Genomic DNA, 18,083 nt, shown 5'->3' with positions numbered 1-18,083 from the left:
ACATTTTTCCCTGGTCTTGCATAAATCACAGCTAATCACTTTATATGAAAACCTTCATACTTCTGTTGTAAATACTGTCCTTCTATTTTCTTCAAGTTTTTTTATAAAAATACAGGGAAGACACTCCTAAATAGTATTAAAGCTGTGTATTCAGAAGTTACTAAGTGCTATTATTTAAGCAGTTAAATTAACTCTGTATTATAATTTCATTGTAACAGATTACTTTTTTCCACGCAGACCTTTTCAGTGTGTGACAGTTGAAGTTGTTAAACATCTGCTGCCCATATAACTTGACCTATATTGCTTATTTTACACATTCACTTCAGAATATTTTTTCTTAGAAATCTACTTTCTAGGGTACTTGAAACAATAAGAATCTCACATATTTTCTTTAGTATGTGAGAGAAGTATTATTTCCATCTTATAAATCTAGAGATTGACACAGTTTCAGTTCTAGAGTCTGAAGCAGTTTGTCCCTGGTTCTATACTTAATGCTCATTTTGAGTTAAAATAAGAACTTTACATTGTCCAGCATCGTTACAGGCTGTACAGACGACCATCGGTGTAGTAGAGCCCGAACTACTGTGCTGGTTACCTAAGGGGACAGTGGGAGATGGGGTTTTTAGGAAGCGCAACTGACATCAAGCAGCATTGTAGGGGATGGTTGGCCAGGCAGTTCTGCAGATGTTTCAAAACAGTGTAGCTGTAGGTCTTTGTGCATGGGAATCTGCTGTGATATTAAACCTAGAAAGCTCTCTCGCTGTCGAAGGTCTGTGCTTCCGTCTTAGTGCATGTAATGCCAAATACATTGTTCTCCCAGCTATCCTGTGAAGGGTAATTATACTGCTGTCTTGGTTTGCTGCATGAGCTATACAAACATGTCTGTTTTTTTAATGTGGGGAAACAAAATATTTTCGGAGTTGCTTTTGAATCCTCAGTTTAAATATTCTTCTCTTCATTTGCCCCTACCACTTCTCTTGCAGACAATAGCTTTTTGTTCCCTGTCTCAACGAGAAAATTCTCAGGGGAAAATATTTTTAAAAAAATCTCAAAGTTCATTAGGGAATGAACGGTGTTATTACTGTATTAAGCCAACCACTTGAAAGACATTTGTGAGGATAAAACTGATAAGACTTCAGTGTAACTCGCAGAAAAAAATTGGTGTAAAGAGGAATGTTATGGAAGGGTAGCCTTTATTTATATTTATGCATAGTTAAAGCATTCCACTATGCTTTGGTATTAATGCTTTCTTTTCTGTTGTCTTCTAAGTCCTCATGTTTGTGTTTAGAGCGTGAACTAAAACTTCTGACAGCTTGATACGTGGTTTGGGACGTGAACGCGTATTACATAATCCAGCTGTGACAATGGGAATGATTCTGTGAACAGTCAGATATTGGATACTTACATTTATTGCTAAAGCAAAAGACATGCCATTTAAATTATTAAAAAAAATCTTTTACTTTACAAATATGCTACCATTTTACTTTTTTAAGTACGCGTATATAGCTGCATAGCTGCATGTATACATATACCCTATGGCTGTAGACTTTTGAACACAAATAGTGTGCGAACATGCACGCAGATTACAGCTGCATTATTAATATTTGTAGTGAACTGATAAGAAAAGGACGTGTAGCTGTGATTTTTATTTCGGTATAATTTTAGTTACAGTATTTATATATTTTTTTCAGTGGCATAGAAACACTTTTGATATAGTTGCTACCAATAGGCACGGTATATCAATGGTCTGATGTTTTTAATGTAAGAAGTAACTTCTGTTACGTCTTCTAAGGAAGCTCAATAACTGCTTCTTTTGCAATTTCATGGTTTGAGGAGTTAATTCTTAAGTTCCAGTGCCTAAAGGAGGGCTTAAGTCCTCCTAAAGTAAGAATAGCTTTTCTTCTGTGGCAATCAAAATGCTTTGTGTATGAATGTTAATGCAGTTACATGTAGCACTTAGGTGTTGTAGTACTATCTGAAGTAACAGCTTTGGAATAAAGCCAGCATGTGTCCAGGAAAGCAGCCAATAGCCTGGAAGAAAAATGTTTTAATTAGTATGTAATAAGTGCTCTAGAGAACTCTTGCAATCCTGGCAAGCTGTGCATTTGTGATTTTTCATATTACTTATTTGGGACAGTTACTGTAATTTATGTTTTAAAATGCGGAAGACAACTACAACTTGTTGTACCTTTCTCATACTTAGTGGAAGAAGTGTAAGAATGCCTGAAAGCTTATTAGAGCAAAGAAAAAATGAAAATCACATTGATCTGTTGAGTATATTTTATGTTCTTCAACTTCTTCACAGAATCAAGATATTGCAGCAAGACTTGCTTGTCTTAAGGAAATAAATGATTCACATGTGCTCTTCTGCTTATGATATCTTAGTGTTTTTTTTGTTGTTGTTTTTTTTTTTTTTTTTTTTTTTTTTGGTGCTGAGCTTCTTCATAAAGGATGAAAACAAATTTTCTGGAAGTATGCATACATACGAAGTTTAACTTAAAGAGCCTTCTTTCTGTTAAATAATCAGGGTGTTTACACAAGGCATGCCAGCAATATCTCTGTAAGCTGTGTTTCTGTTGGGTCCAAGAACCTCATAGAAACTTACAGTTGTATGTTAGAGGGCTGCAGTTTCCTGTAGGTGGGTAAGTGGTGAAGTGTGGACTCCCGCTTCTGGATTCAATCACAGTGAAATGCATCAGTGCATTGGGTTACGTGGCAAGGGCTTGGGTGCAGGGGCTGCAGGGGTGGCCTCTGTGAGCAGAGCCCAGCAGCTGCCCCAGGTCAGATCAGAGCCAGCTCCAAAACAAAACCGCTGTGGAGATTGTGCTGAGCCTGGCAGGGATGGAATTAACTTTCTCTGCAGCCCCCCGTCTACCAAAACCTTGCCATGTAAACCCAGTGCATTCAGATAAGGCCGTTGTCCTTCCTTTCTACTGCACGCTATGTGGGAAATCTGTGGAACCCTCCTCCTGCTTTAGGCCAGCTTGTCATTGCTGTAATAAGGAGGAAATAAGTGATAAAGGCATGCTTCTTTCATTAGGAAACATAAAAAGACAAAGTCAGCATGTTGCTAATTGAATGTCATTTGAGCTGAATGTTTTCACTGCAGGCTTTCATATTCTAATTTTATTAGCTCTGTAAGCCATTAAGAAGTACTATAAACTATTTGATTAAGCCAAGGAGAATGCTGCATGAACCACACAGCCTGTGCTAACTGGGAAATACAATTGCTGCACGCTTCCATGGGGCTCTGAAGGAATTTAGTCTGTGACTTTATGCAGGCTACCTGAACTCTTTCAGTTGTCCAGCTTCTTCAGTTTGTTTGTCTCAGTGAATGAGGCGTGTGTACCCACGCACACGAGATGGGATGCTCACAGCCAGCAATCGCTGGTGGGCTTCTCTAGTGCCGTGGCTGCCCTTGTCCTCTCATAGGTAGGCAGAAAGGCTGGCAGAAAGGAGCTTCAGACATTTCTTTGACTGCTGCTGATCTGATGACAGTGGGCCCTGCAGTGCCCACTTCTCAAGCTCCAGCTGCCTGTTCTCTTGGCCTTCCAGGTGGCAGAGGCAGCCATGCCCCACCGGCACAGGTTGCCCAGAGAAGCTGTGGGTGCCCCATCCCTGGAGGTGTTCAAGGCCAGGCTGGAGGGGGCTTTGGGCAACTTGGTCTGGAATTGGATGTTCTTTAAGGTCCCTTCCAACCCAAAGCATTATGTGGTGATGAGATGTTGCAGATGTTAAGTTGGACATCTCAGAAGCTCTACCCCTGGCTGGTCTGCAGGCTGTGAGAGCAGTTGACTCTTTGACTCCTGCTTATGAAGAGGAAGGATAGACATTTCATAAATTTGTCCCTTACCTTTCAGCATCACTGGACTGTGAGAGGTGCAAGGCTGACCGGGCTTGGGTTAGTCAGGCCCAGGAAACGCAACAAATACCCATGAAAGTACCTTTCTCCTCAACAAAATGCTCCTTGAAACTCCATGATATTTATTTATCACATGCTCAAAAAAAACAAAAACAAACAAACAAGCACCACCAACACACACACACACAAAAACAAACTATCCCAAACAGTTCATAGTTCATTGAGATCATTGTTTGCACTAAAATTAAGGTTTTATTTCATGTGCTCTCATTATTTGTCTCTAGCCATCTGTTCTCTTTTGTCTTTCATTTACATTGTAAACTCTTTTGAAGAAATGGTTCTTTGTTTGCTTGTTTGTTTTACTCTGTGTTTTTTCAGTGCATAGCACAATGGGGTCTTCATCAGTGCATATGCCTCATCAGCACTTCAGCAGCTTATAAATCTTGGTATTGGTATATCTGCTTCCAAATAGTGTCCCTTAGGTCTCCCAGATTGTTATTAATTTCATGCAGTCTTATTTACCCTTATCGCTGAGTCACAATTGTTTATCTAACTGTTGTTAGCAAAGATACTCTAAACAAAATCCCTGTTACACAAATCTAAACCTATTCCAGAAAGAAGTTAAATACCTTTTAGTTAAATACTTTTTTCCCAATTCATCTTGCATCAACAGCTTTTGTCATTTTTTTTTTTTTTTTTTTTTTCCCTAAATAGATTGGGAAAATTTACCCACTTAGATCACTTAGATATGCTAGTTATAAATACTGTGTTAGAACAGCATGGTTTACCTTTATGATTGTAACATCACTAATGTGTATTTGGGAGAATGATTACATGATCGCTGGTAAATGATGCAGTTCTGTGTGACTGTATAAAGTGAAGCAGAAAGTTGATTTTTAATTTAAAATGAATCAAATGCTCTTCCACCTAAGTTACTTGAAGTTATTGTAGCGTGTGATTCGGTATGCTTGAAATTCAGCCACAAAAGCGTGTTTTGTAACTTTAGTGACTCACCTGAACTGAGTCTTACTGATCTAAAGACTTGTTTAGAAACTCGTAAAGAAACAACTATAGTTTAAGCAATACTCGTAGAGCTGGAGCTGGATCAATTAAAGTTTGTTAAACTTTTCAGCAAACCTAGCTGTTTAAAGCCATTGAAGCATAGAATTAAATCAAGTGAAATGTATTAATATATTTCAGAATGAATGTGGAGTTATCTTTAATGGCCCAGTCATCATCTTGAATGCTTGCTCAGTCACTGGTGGAATAATTTTATTGAAAAAAAAAAAAAAAAGAATGAAAAGCAATAATAATTTCTGTAGATAATTGTATTTCTTGAACTGATGAAGTCTAAATCATTTGATCATGTGAATTGGTCGGGCTTTTAATTTTCACCATGTTAGGTAAACGTATTTTAAAAACTATATAAATATACAGTTTTGGGTGTCATGATATGCTTCTGAATTAAAACAAATAGTAGCTGAAAGCTTAAATTACTCAGTCTTCTAAAACATTGTCTTTTTCTATTCTGCAGCATGGGTGAGCTCTCTTTCTATGGGAATGGTCTTCTTCTGTTCTCCAATAGTCAGCATATTCACAGACCTGTTTGGTTGTCGAAAAGTTGCTGTTATTGGAGCTGCAGTAGGGTTTGTTGGACTCCTTTCAAGTTCTTTTGTAAGGTAAAAGAATTTATTTACATTTAAAGTATTTTTATCAGTTTTACAATGTAGAGGTTATGTTGGTCCTGTCAGCTGAATATGAAGAAATAAGCAATGCTACTTTATATTATCTGCTAGCTGAAGCTTAGAAACCTTGTGCTATCTGCTTCTGTTTTTCAAACTGTAAGAATTTTGTCAAAACTCCAAGTGGTGCTTTTAACTTCAAAAATTATTTTAAAAAGACAATCTAACCTCATAACAGCACACACGATTTAGCAGGAGCTACTCTGTATGAATCCATCAACACCAAGACTATGCAATAACCTTCAGGAAGGTATTAATGTTCCAGTCAAATCAGTGTTTTCTTGTATTCTTACTGTTCCAGTTGGCTAACCCTAACATAGTGACAAACTTGGTATAATGATATATGCTTAGAGTTTACTGTCTTTAAGGAAATCTCAGTTCTTTCTTGTGTGACTGAAAATACTTAAACAGTAGATGAGTGTTTTTCTTCCCTCCAGATCATGCTTTATTTTCTGTATCTTTTGCACAATAAATCCTAAGAAGTTCGAGTGTCTGATTTGTTGGACGTGCACAGTAGAAGATGAGGAAACAGGAAACTTTAGTCATCAGCAGAAACTGGTTAGTGAAGATAGGAAAATAGCAAAATAAGCTATAGCTAAATCTACACAGAAGAAAACATATCTATACCAACAGGCTTGCGAAAATGTGTTTTCCGTGCCTGTGTTCTGAACCAGACAGATGTGAGCTGTCTGTTATGGGAATGGGTGGATATTGATGCTGCATGGCACAATGCCTGAGCTAATGCATCTAGTTTGGGTTATGTCCTCTACTGTGAAAACATACCCACAAGTTTACTGAAACAGAAGACAAGTGGTCCTGGCTTAGGTGCTGAGATTTATGTTTTTATTTATTCTGGGAATAAGTAATATTTATGGGAAAAGGAAAACTACTACTTGCTACTTGAGCAAGTCTCTCTCTCTCTTTTTTTTTTTTTTTTTTTTTAGTTAATCCAAATGCAAATATATTTTATTTAAAGCAAGCAAACAAAACAGAGCACCTGCTCCCTGATATGTTTTAAGAGGCTTGTCACCACATTTGAGGTGAAAACTAAAGAACATGTATTGGAAAAGTCTTTTCTCCCTGTTTAACACAATATTGTGGTAACTGATAATACTTACAGAGCCTCATTACTGTAAATTAAAAGGAAAGATGTTTCCTGCCTTTGAAGAAAAGGTTGTCATCTTTATACATGTCCCTGATATCCACTGGAACAACCACATAAGCTGCATACAAAAGGAAGTTATTTTGTACCGGTTTTAAAAAATACTTTAGCTTGTTTGAATTTTGTTTTAGAATTTGAGGAGCACTTGTGTTTTGGATAAGAGATGGGTTCTTATTATAGCATGTTACAAGGTAATGTGCATTCTTAGTGTTTTATTATGCTACACTATAAAATGATTTATGCTGATGTTATCAGTTAATTGAGGAGGTATAGTTCAGATACAGAAGTGTTCTAGAAGTGATGAAATTTCATACAGCAGGCAAATTTAAATATGATTTACTGCTTTTGTTACATACATACTTGATACAAATTGTATCTCTTAGGAAGCTGAGATGTAAGAGCATTTGCAGTGCAGGAAAAATATTTTCTGATGTATGTCATAATGCAGGCTGTTTGAATCCACAGAGAGGAAGCAAAAGTTATTTGTCCTTACTGTTCCTCCTCTCATTTTATATCTTCTGATTTTATTTTTCTTTGATGTTTTCCATTGCTTAAGGTAATCAGTCTTTCCTTCTTACATTGTTTTTTTTTGGCTACCTCCCGTATAATGTTTTATAAATTGATAGTTGAATTTAGAAAGCAACAATAACGTTACACACGTAGTCCTTTTCACAATTACACACAACACCATAGTTGATGGTGCGAGACCTGTTAGTCAAATACTGTTTTCTAAGGATTTCTGTATTTGCAAGGGAAGCTTGCAGAACGTATTGGGGTATGCAGAGATGCTGGCAGGTAACATTCTGTGGTGAAACATGCCAAATAAAGCATTCATACTATTAATAAATAAATAAACTGGTTAATATATTGGTGAACAATTTAACTGGTTTTCTGGAATGCTTTAAAAGTAGGCGTTAGCAGATTAAAAAAACTAGGTCCATTTATAAAACAATATATATATATATATATATATATATATATATATATAAAGTAAAAATATCACTTTCCCTTAAGAAAGATGGTATAATACTTCTCACACATTGGTGCCCCTTCATCAAAATGTAAATGTTTTCTTTGAATTATCGATAGTAGAGTACTAACTTAATACTAACACTGTTACTTCATACTGTTAAGATTTCTTGCACAACTAGCTTTTTATGTCTGTCTGTGATAGAATGCAATGGCCTTAATTTCAGTCATGCTGTATAGTAGATGATGGTGGAGAAACTTGTGATGGGGATCCTCCTTAACAAGTGCTGAAATATTTCATTATTTTTATTTTTTTCTTGGCATATCCAGTATCTGGATCAAAACAAAAAATTTAGAATCTATAATAAAGAAAGGAATATTTGTCTTAAACCCTAATAACTAAAAATTCTGTCATATCCTAATAATGGTTTATATTACCAAAACTTGAAAAATATATATTTTTATTCCTAATAATGCCTACTGCTTTTGCTGTTGTATTTTCTTAATAAACTATGTAAATATTTAATCCTTCTGGGTTCATGAGGAGGACCAAATATTATGTTTGAACTGCTAGAACAGGGAAGACATTTGTAAGTCAAAGCAATATAACCTTATTTAAACAAACAAAACAAACACTAAAACTAAAAATAATAATAATAATTTAAAAAAAAACTAAAATTTTCAAAATTGTATTTGGCTAATTCATCTTGACAATGGTTTTTAAAATTTTATTCAGACTACGTGGTATAATTCTACTGAAATTGATTCAACCATAAGTACATACAAACTCTTAACTCCTGAAAATATGTCAATGCATTAGAAAAACTATTGTACATGGCAGTTCAATGTGAGCATAAGTGCTTAACAAAACTTTTTTTTTTTCTTTTCTTTTGATATAGCACCATTGAACCTCTGTATTTCACCTATGGAGTCTTATTTGCCTGTGGTTGCTCATTTGCGTACCAGCCGTCTTTGGTCATTCTTGGGCACTATTTCAAGAAACGCCTTGGACTAGTGAATGGCATCGTCACTGCTGGGAGCAGCTTGTTCACTGTGTCACTGCCCTTCCTCTTGAGAGTTTTGATTGATTCTGTTGACCTGTTCAACACCTTACGGGTCCTGTGCGTCCTTATGTTTATTCTGTTCCTGGCTGGCTTTACATACAAACCCTTCATTTCCAACGCCAAAGACAAGGAAGGAGCAAAGAAGGGCAAGTTCAGATTTCCTCCTGAGAAAAAGATTTTCAATTTCTCCGTTTTCAAAGTTATGAGTTACCGAATCTGGGCTTTTGGGATTCCAGCTGCACTTTTTGGATACTTTGTGCCTTATGTCCACTTGGTAAGTGCAGATCTTTTCCTACATATGATGTATTTAAAAGTGCTGTAATTTCCCTTTGTGCTATGAACTAAGATCGGTGATAGGAATCAACATTTAAGTTAAAGATGTTTTGGGGAGAAACATGAAATTAATTCTGATGATGCCTGTGATTAAAGGAGATTACAGGGCTCTAATCAAAACTAGTGGACAAAGCCAGTTAAAATTTTAGCTCCTTGTTCTCAACTTTAGGTTCTATAGAAAGAAAGATGTAAAATACTTTAACCATGAAAAGAGACATTTGAAAAGTATTCTGTGCTATTCTGAAGAGGGTGATAAGGAGGATTGCTTGTTATTTTTGCCACTCAGCTGCAAACATTGCCAATGGTACTTGTGTATTTTAGAGGTATAATGGGAGGAGGGAGTAAGTAACAGGAAAAGGGAAAATTTTCTGGTTTCTAATTTTTGTTCCTTTAAGTTTGCTAAAAATTGCATTTTAGGCTATATTTTATCAGCTATTTTCCTTTTTTTTTTTTTTTTTTTTTTTTTTTTTTTTTTAAGCAAAAGATTAGGATTTATCTGTCTCTCAGACTTCAGTTTTGTGGTTTATCACTATAGCACATATTTCTGGCCCTGTTATCTTGGGGCTTCTAGTTGCTGTTTCAATAGTTTTTTTATCACTGTTTACAATAACTGCTACAGCTTTAGATTCTGATGGTGGGGAATCTGTCAATCAACCATTTCTTACTCATGTACTGAACTTTTTTTTGTGTGTGTACACTTCTAATCTAAGACATTTAGATGCAACTGGGAGATGCATTACATGAAGTTAATGATGAATTTATACAGTGTTGAATTATGCTTGAACCCTGGTGGTGCTGTCTAAGCTGAAGATCATTCATACTAACATTATTCATACTAACATTAGAAAAAAAAAACTAGGGGTGTGCATTGGTTTGTTTTTGAGCAGTTATAAACTGATTTTTATTCATGGCTGGCTCTTATTACTTAATTTTTAATGATATGTAGATCTTATGCTGTAAAACAGCGAATAGTCCTTTGAAGTAGTCTAATTCAATGACAAGGCTATGGTGACATCTTTCTTCACTATGACAAATTTATTTACTGAAAGGGTTGTGAGGCATTAGAACAGGCTGCCTAAGGAAGTGGTTGAGTCACCATTCCTGGAGGTCTTCAAAAGACATGTAGATGTGGTGCTTAGGGACATGGTTTAGTGGTAGACTTGGCAGTGCTAGGTTAATGGCTGGACTTGATGACCTTAGAGGTCTTTTCCAACCTAAATGGTTCTATGACTTTACGATCTTATGCTGTTAAATTCTGCAGAGATGTTCTGAAATAAGTGTTCAGCAGAATAAAAGGGAAGTGTTGTAGAGCAAGCATTACAGAATCACAAAATGGTTAGGTTTGGAAGGGACCTCTAGAGGCCGTCTGCTCCAACCCCTGCTCAAGCAGGGACACCCAGAGCTGCTTGCCCAGGACTATCTCCAGGTGGCTTTTGAAGATCTCTAGGTAGGGAGGCTCCACAGTGTCTCTGGGCAACCTGTGCCTCTGCTCTCTAAAACACACATTAACAAACTGCTTCCTGGTGCTCCGATGGAACCACTTGTGTTCCAGTTTATGCCCATTGCTTTGTATCCTGGCAGTGGGCACCACTGAAAAGAGCCTGGCTTTGTCTTCTTTGCACCCTCCCTTCAGGTATTTACACACATCAGTGAGATCCCCCTGAGCCTCCTCTTCTCCAGGCTTGAACAGTCCCAACTCCCTCAGCCTCTCCTCCCCAAAGAAGAGGTGCTCCAGCACCTTGATCATCTTGGCAGCCTCTATTGAACTCTTTTCTGTATGTCCAGGTCTTTCTTGTACTGGGGGGCCCAGAACTGGGCACAGTGCTCCAGGTGTGTCCTCAGCAATGCTGAGTTAGAGGGGAAGGATTACCTCTCTTGCCCTGCTGGCAGTACTTTGCTTAATGCAGCCAAGAATACTGTTAGCTATTAGATACAGCTACTAATGTTTCCAGAGAATTGAAGAACAAGACTATTCAAGCAGAACCTCTAAAATACAAGTATTGATTTACTTTTTCCTCTATATCAGATTGGCACAGATTTTGGTTGCAGAATACAGCTCCAGTACATGGAAAGGCTGCAAAGATGGTGAAGGGTCTGGAGGGCAAGATGCCTCAGGAGAGACTGAGGTCCCTTGGTTTGCTCAGCCCAGAGCAGAGCAGGCTGAGGGGAGGCCTCATGGCCTTTTTCTATTAAATACCTAATTTTACAGTATAATTGCTCTGCTCCTCCTATAAACCAGAGGAAAATCTTCTTAAATAATGCATACTAAGCTCCCACTGTTTTTAAATAGAATCCGTCTAAACAAGCAGCAGCTTAGCTTTCATTCTTGTCTTTACACGTCATCCATATAAATGGTAATTAACATAATAATTTCAAAAAAGGTATTTTTTTATAACTGGACACTTGACAGATGAATTTATTTTTATGAAAACATGAATAAGTAAAGAACTATAATACTATTTGCTGGTGGGCAATGATGTGTAGAATCATCTACGTTTGTTGGACTTAGTGATCCTGAAGGTCTTTTCCATCTACCTGACCTACCAAGTCCCATTGTATGATTGGTGGACTCCTTAAAACTTTAGGTCTCTGGAGATCTGTATTTGAAAGTCTGAACATGCAAGTGTTGGAGAATGCCTCTATGAAGGAACAGCATGAATTCTGCCCTTCAACACAAATACTGTCCTTCAAATACAAATACCCCAATTAGATAACTCTGAATTTTGTTTTGAACCTAGTTTTGTCTGCTTTTGATAACAAACAAACAAACAAAACACATTTTATGTACTTCCAAAAGTTCCAGATAAATTGAACGCTGTGTAAGGAAAAGTGACTTTTGCTCATGCATCTTCCAAACTAAGAATTACTTTCCTCTGCTTTAGAAAATGAAGTTTACTACTGTCCCATTGTTTACTGTGTTTTTGTAATTGTATGCAAAACTGGAAAAGGGATTTGGTATTTGGACAACTGACAGCTTTCATTATGCTAAAACTCTTGAAATCTTTCTGCTGTTGGGGATGGTCAGCAATAGCCAGGCTGCTAGACTGCTGCTGGTTGCAAGTGCCCAATGAAAGCACATCTACATATGATGCTCCAGGAAAGATTTAGGGATGGAGTTGTAAACTATTCTCTTGAAAGTAAGAGTTTCCTCTGCTGCTGAGAAGGCCTGCCTTGGGCCTGTCCAACTTGAAAACTATGCCCAGCCATCTTCTCTACCTGTGTACTACCTTATATCAGAATTTCAGCTTTGTTTCCAAACACCACCTGTCTTCTTAAGCTGGTTTCTCTGTGTTGGGTAGTTCTCCCAGACTTCCACTAAATCAGCCTGACTGAGACACCTGGCCTGTTTCTTCCTCCCTCCTATCCCAACACCCTCAGCCCTGGCCCCTCTACTCTACCCAGTCCCATTTTTCCTACCTGGAGCATCAGCTTCTGTCAGCACATGGGTGCTCCTGGCCACATGGTGAAGCGGGCACAGGCTCCACATGCCTACCAGCTGTGTGCCAACAATTAGGCCCAGGGGAGCTGAAGGTTGCAGGCATGGTGTGCTACAGGCACAGCATATCAGCTGCTGCATGCTGGCTTGGCACAGCAGCTGGTCGGTAAAATAATCTGTGGCTCCGGCTGCTTCTGAGGCCAGCATGGATTTCTGTTTCATGTTTCCTGAAACATATTGGGAAGAAGGAGGTAAGAAAGATATTTAAGTTTATTTCAGGCTTTGGAATAACAGAATTAGCCAGGCCTTCACAGTTTTAACCAGTCTTGCCTTGTTTGCTAGACTGAGCACAAGTCTGTTAAAACAAGATAAAAGAACCTCCCATGAATTAGGCTGTAATCAAAATTAAACAAATGAGCAAGTTATATGGTGTGCTAGCTGGCGTGAGTTACCAGTGCCTGATTTGTAGCTGTTTGCTAAGTTTGAAATAGACATCATATTTATTCCTTTTGGCTTTTCCAGGGGAAAAACAAAAAAGATTTAACCCAACTTGCTTGATGTCAAATTCTGTTAGCGGGTGTTCCATTCCATACAGTTTTGGTGAACTGGGCTAGGAGAACTAGTATACATACATTTTGACTTAGTTTTATTATATTATTTCATCAGTGATTCAGATTGTTGAATAGGAAGCTGATAGTTCATGGGATTACTAAATCAAATGGCCGCTACTCCTCTCAATTTTAAGTATCTTCTTATCATACATTGTTAATTCTTAGGAGCTTGTTAGTTCAACTCTGTCTAAAGTGTGACATAGCATGCTAGGCAGTTTAAAAAAGATGCCCTTGCTTTTTTTGTGCTTTATTTAGCAGGGTGAAAAATAAATACTGCTTAAAATGGGTGTTGTCACTGCATAGTCTTCTAAGTTAGGTTCAGTTTGAGTTTAGGACTGTCAGTAATGACACATTTCACAAAACGTGGCCCAGTACTGTGTTGTGTTTTGATAGCAATAGTCAGGCAATGTGAGGAATACTGATAGGACTGGAGAACATCATCTTAACACTGTGTGCAATGTTTCAGTCCCATTGTAATTTGTCCTGGGATGTTTACACTACCTCCATCAATTCAGTTTAAAATAAAGATGTGGTTTGGTGTAGCAGTTGCTTTTATTGAATATGTCTTGTTGCTAATGATAGGTCATGCTATTTTTTTTTTTTTTTTTTACAGTGCTTGACACCTTCAACCCTGTATTTCAAATGTAGGATGAAAAGCTGATTTTAATAATTGAATAATTAAAGCAGTGTAAATATATATTACTTTTTTTTAAAGACTAAACAACATCAACAAACGAACCTCAAAACAACCAAACAAAAAATGGATGGAAGGCAATATAATAAAAATGCATATTGATAGAGATTATGTTTCTAAATCTGAACCTTTTATTGATAAAGAAAATAGTTACTCCTCAGACATGGCCAGACTTATTTGAAAATTAAGCTTATTGTTTGAATATGATTAGACACTTGGATACAAAGCTATGTCTTGTGATGTCTATAATTGATGTGCAATGTGAAAGTTAACAACACCGAAACACTGACTGTACTCTATTCCCGAGTTTCATAGTTCAGGAAACAGAGCTCAGTATTTCTCACCCTGCTTTGTTTCCTATTTCTTATTTTGATGTGTAAATCTGACTTTTTCTTCTGATGTTTATCCACATTCATATTCCATAAGTGCATACTTGCGTATGTAGACATTTTTGGTTAGCAGCAGCGCTGTGTTCTGTGTCTGTGTGCTTCATGTTTAAGGGGATCCAGATTTAAATACTGGATTTATGCCCTTCCATACGTACCTTCCATACATAAATACTACAGATTCAGTGCTTCATTGCTTTTATGAATCCGCACATACCAGGAATAGGTTCAGCTGGACTTTCAAAGATCAGGGAAATGAGAGCACTGCCACAGCTCCTGGAATAAGCAGGTGGATATTGCCTCAGGTTCTAGAAGCTGCTACTGAGAAACAAAGCATCTCCTTGGACTTTGTTCTAAGATTTTAATCAACTGTATTGGAGGGGAAAATTTTGAATTAAAGAGGCTTCAAAGCAGCTGGCCAGATGAAAAGTGTTCTCAAAAAGATGCAGCACCCCCAGCACTGACATTAGGTACAGACTTGGGTTCTACTGGCATCTTATGCTGTTTCAAAATGTGATTCGTTGCCTCTGCTGGTAAACTGCTGTTCACATTCCTGGGGAAACTGCAACAATGTGGTGAAGGATTAACTTCTAAACAGGCTTGGCTGCCAGCATTGGGCATCACTTTGTGTAGCTATGATCGCTGTAGAAAGACCCTGGTTCTCACCATGAAATCAAAATATACCATAGTATATATGTCCTCTGTATTGCTGTATGTAAACCAGGAATGCTGTGCTTGGAAAAGGTGAGAGATTCAATGCATATGCTGGGTGAAGATAGTCAGTTCAGCCTTCTTCTCTTTTTGTAGACCTTGGGAACAGTTGGGAAGAACAGCCAGTTATGTTATGCATTCCTACCAGGCCAGTCATCCCCTGCTCTGCTCAGCTGCAGACAGCTGTGACAGGGATTAAGTGACTGACCGTGTTATCCTTTGGAGGCCCTTGGCCCAGTTTGAGGGTTTGAGTCAGCATTGCCCACCCAGTGTGCCTAGTCATCCTGGCTTCTCTTTCATTGGGGTGCTCAGGGCGTTACTTCCCGTGGTGTTTCAGCTGTCCTTCCCATGCCTTCTACCGTAGGAAATCTCCTGGAAAAGAGGAAATTGCTCACTTTCCTCCCAGAATGTTTGGAGAAACTGGTTCATCTGTGAACTGCCGTGTAATTAAGAGACTGGTTCTTATGTCCCAACTTCCAAGATTCCACGCTCCCATTACACTACCCTGTGTGTTCCTTAAATTGTGCTAGGTCAAAACCACTGATAGTACAGAGTCCTTGTCATTTATTGACAGCTTTGAGGATCTTCTTTACAGAAAATACTTAGTGGTGAAATATTTAGAGGCCTGATGGAGGAGCTCAGTAGGATTTTTAAACCCTTGGAAGTCAAACCTTTTCCCTTTGCATAGTGGAGGTTAATGAATGGTGGCCTCTTTGTTTTCCACATTTGCAAGGGTGTACTTCTCAGTAACTTCTAGACTGTGTTTGGGCTTGTAGATAGAAACACAACAGTAACAACGTGCGTTTTGCCACATGCCAGGCTGTATCTCTCGTGCAGGTGGGTTGCTGAAAGTTGGCCTGTTCAACAGGCAGGTATTTTTTATTGGTACGCTTCTGCCTTCTTAAAGTTATGGAAGAGTTTAGTGAGCCTCTGCGAGGGACTTTCTGCTGACATGCAGGGCAGTAGTGCTGGTGAGCGGTTCACTGGGGAAGAAGCTCACTGGTCTTAGTGACAGATATGGTGTCCACAAAATGTAAACTGTTTTGAGAATTTAAGAATCCATTCTCTTAGATAAGCTCTGGGCTTAAAGATTGTTATGGGCAGTACTGCAGTTGTATTTTGTATGATCGGAGAGAAAGGTCACAGTCCTTCCCCGTGCAGGGAATTCACTGCTTTGAAGCAATTAATTTGTTTCAGTTATATCTCATCAGAACAGATGACTGGCACCTAAACTTTTTTTTTTTTTTTTTGTTTGTTTGTCATAGAAAAACAAATGATTTAGGCAGTTTGCTTCTTAGGAGGAAGCTAATCTGAGTGCAAAATCTTCACCATCCTAATAAGAGCCATTTTTTTTTGTTGTTGTTTTGGAGAAGGGCATGGGGATGGTTGGAGTCTCTGTAAAGTACTTTGTTAGTCATAAGAACTTGTTTATGTATACAAACAAGCTCATTCACCTTCCAGGCTGCATCACAAAATCAGACAGCCCCAGAAGACTTAGTTATCTTCTCTGTGTGGCTTAGTCTGTCTCCAGATCTTCTCTGTTTGTTACTTTGAAGTTGCTGGATCTAGCTGCTACACCCACGTACATAGTCTGTCTACAAAAAGATAGTGCTGTCTTCTGGTCTATACTTTCCATCTTTTGCTACAACATCCATTTTGTTCCGGTTCTTTAGTAAAGAAAAGCCTTGCAGATTTGAGTTCTTTTTTTCCTCCCTGAGGGCAAGATCCTTGCTTTCCTGTGATTCAACTTTTTTTTTTTTTTTTTTTTTTTTTTTTTCCCCTCAATTGGACTGCCTTCTTAAATTGAACCAACATGATTTGTCCTTCAGCCCTGTTCTTTACCAACCATCTATTTTGACTTCTTGTCTCTACCTCTTTCTCAGCTGTGTAGCAGCGATTTGCCTTGTTCGTGCTAGTAAGAGATCTGTTTCTGCTGTGCGAATTCAATCTAGTCCTCATGCATGCTTGAACCTTTGCCTCATGGAACACTTGCCAGTACAAACCATCTTCCTGTGCAAGCAACTCCAAAGTAAAAAGCCAGGCTCTCATGAGATCCTCTGTACTCAGTTTTCCTAGGAACTTACCCAAAGTTATTGCTATGTATTTTGAAAACTGTGTTCACTTGTGTATATTCAGTTTGTGAAAGGCCTTATTTATTTGGGACTATACAGTCTCTCTATTCTGCCCATTCAGAAAGACAGCTATTTTCCACATATAAACTGCACCTTCCCCTGGCAAAAGCTTTAGTTCCTAAAAAGAATTATACTGGAAAATACAGACCGTATAGTGACCACCAACATTCTCCAGGTAGATCTGAGCTGCTCTATCTGCACAAGCTAGAGGGTGGTCAGGCTAAATCTCACTGCAGTAGTTGATGCACTGCTCACAGGATCCAAGTTATTGTTCACAATGACACTTAAAAATATTTTGGTAACTCTTCAATGCCACCCTACTGATGTTGTGTTCCTTAGATGTTGTCAGGTGTGACATCTCTAGATTAGAGTCCCCATTTGAGAAACCAGCATTCCAGTTACTGTCCTCACAAGAATGGTCATCTGTGCCTAGGTGGTGGCAGTTCTGCTGTGTGTGTTCTCTGCAGTGGAAGGTGAACCTGCTCAAGGAGTCATAGTAGGCAGCTCATATATACATTGCAATAACTGAAGCTCTTCAGGTTGTGCATTTTGTGTGCACAGTCCTAGCCCTGCACCTCTCTTCCCTCCCTTCAAGTCTTGTGCCCTGGATTCCCTAGTGGAGACAAATAGCAACACGGCTATAGATGCTGCCCTTTATGTCTGAGTGCAAAGAATGATGGAAAGTACAATGTGTAATATATGGACTCTAGTAACCAAAAAGCTCTCAACTTAAACAATTTAAATACATGCACATCCAAAGTAAAGAATGTACACATAGCACATCCTGAAGAAACTCAGTTCTTGTAAGGTAAGTATTGTCTCTGTTTTGTGAACCACTTGTATTATGTCACAAGTTTGCTACTAAAAAAAAAGTATAAAAAGTGTTTAATATCTGATTGATATATCTGAATGTTTTTCAACTCTAAAAATGAAAAAAAAAAGAAATCACCCCCCATCACCATGTTCACTTCCTTTCATTGG

General features: G+C 38.1%; 1 protein-coding gene across 1 annotated transcript in view; it reads left to right on the top strand.

The window, feature by feature from the left end:
* SLC16A10 (solute carrier family 16 member 10) overlaps nucleotides 1-18,083 on the top strand; it is a 70,610-nt gene that overhangs the window by 31,554 nt on the left and 20,973 nt on the right. The window contains exons 2-3 of the mRNA XM_035322124.1: nucleotides 5,397-5,541; nucleotides 8,635-9,073. Of these exons, the coding sequence (XP_035178015.1) occupies nucleotides 5,397-5,541; nucleotides 8,635-9,073 (584 nt within the window). The remainder of the gene's footprint in view (nucleotides 1-5,396; nucleotides 5,542-8,634; nucleotides 9,074-18,083) is intronic.

Source organism: Oxyura jamaicensis, chromosome 3 (genome assembly GCF_011077185.1).
Source record: "Oxyura jamaicensis isolate SHBP4307 breed ruddy duck chromosome 3, BPBGC_Ojam_1.0, whole genome shotgun sequence".
In the NCBI taxonomy this organism is placed as follows: domain Eukaryota; kingdom Metazoa; phylum Chordata; class Aves; order Anseriformes; family Anatidae; genus Oxyura; species Oxyura jamaicensis.
Note: the sequence above shows the minus strand (reverse complement) of the source record. Positions and strands in the feature narration are given on the sequence as shown.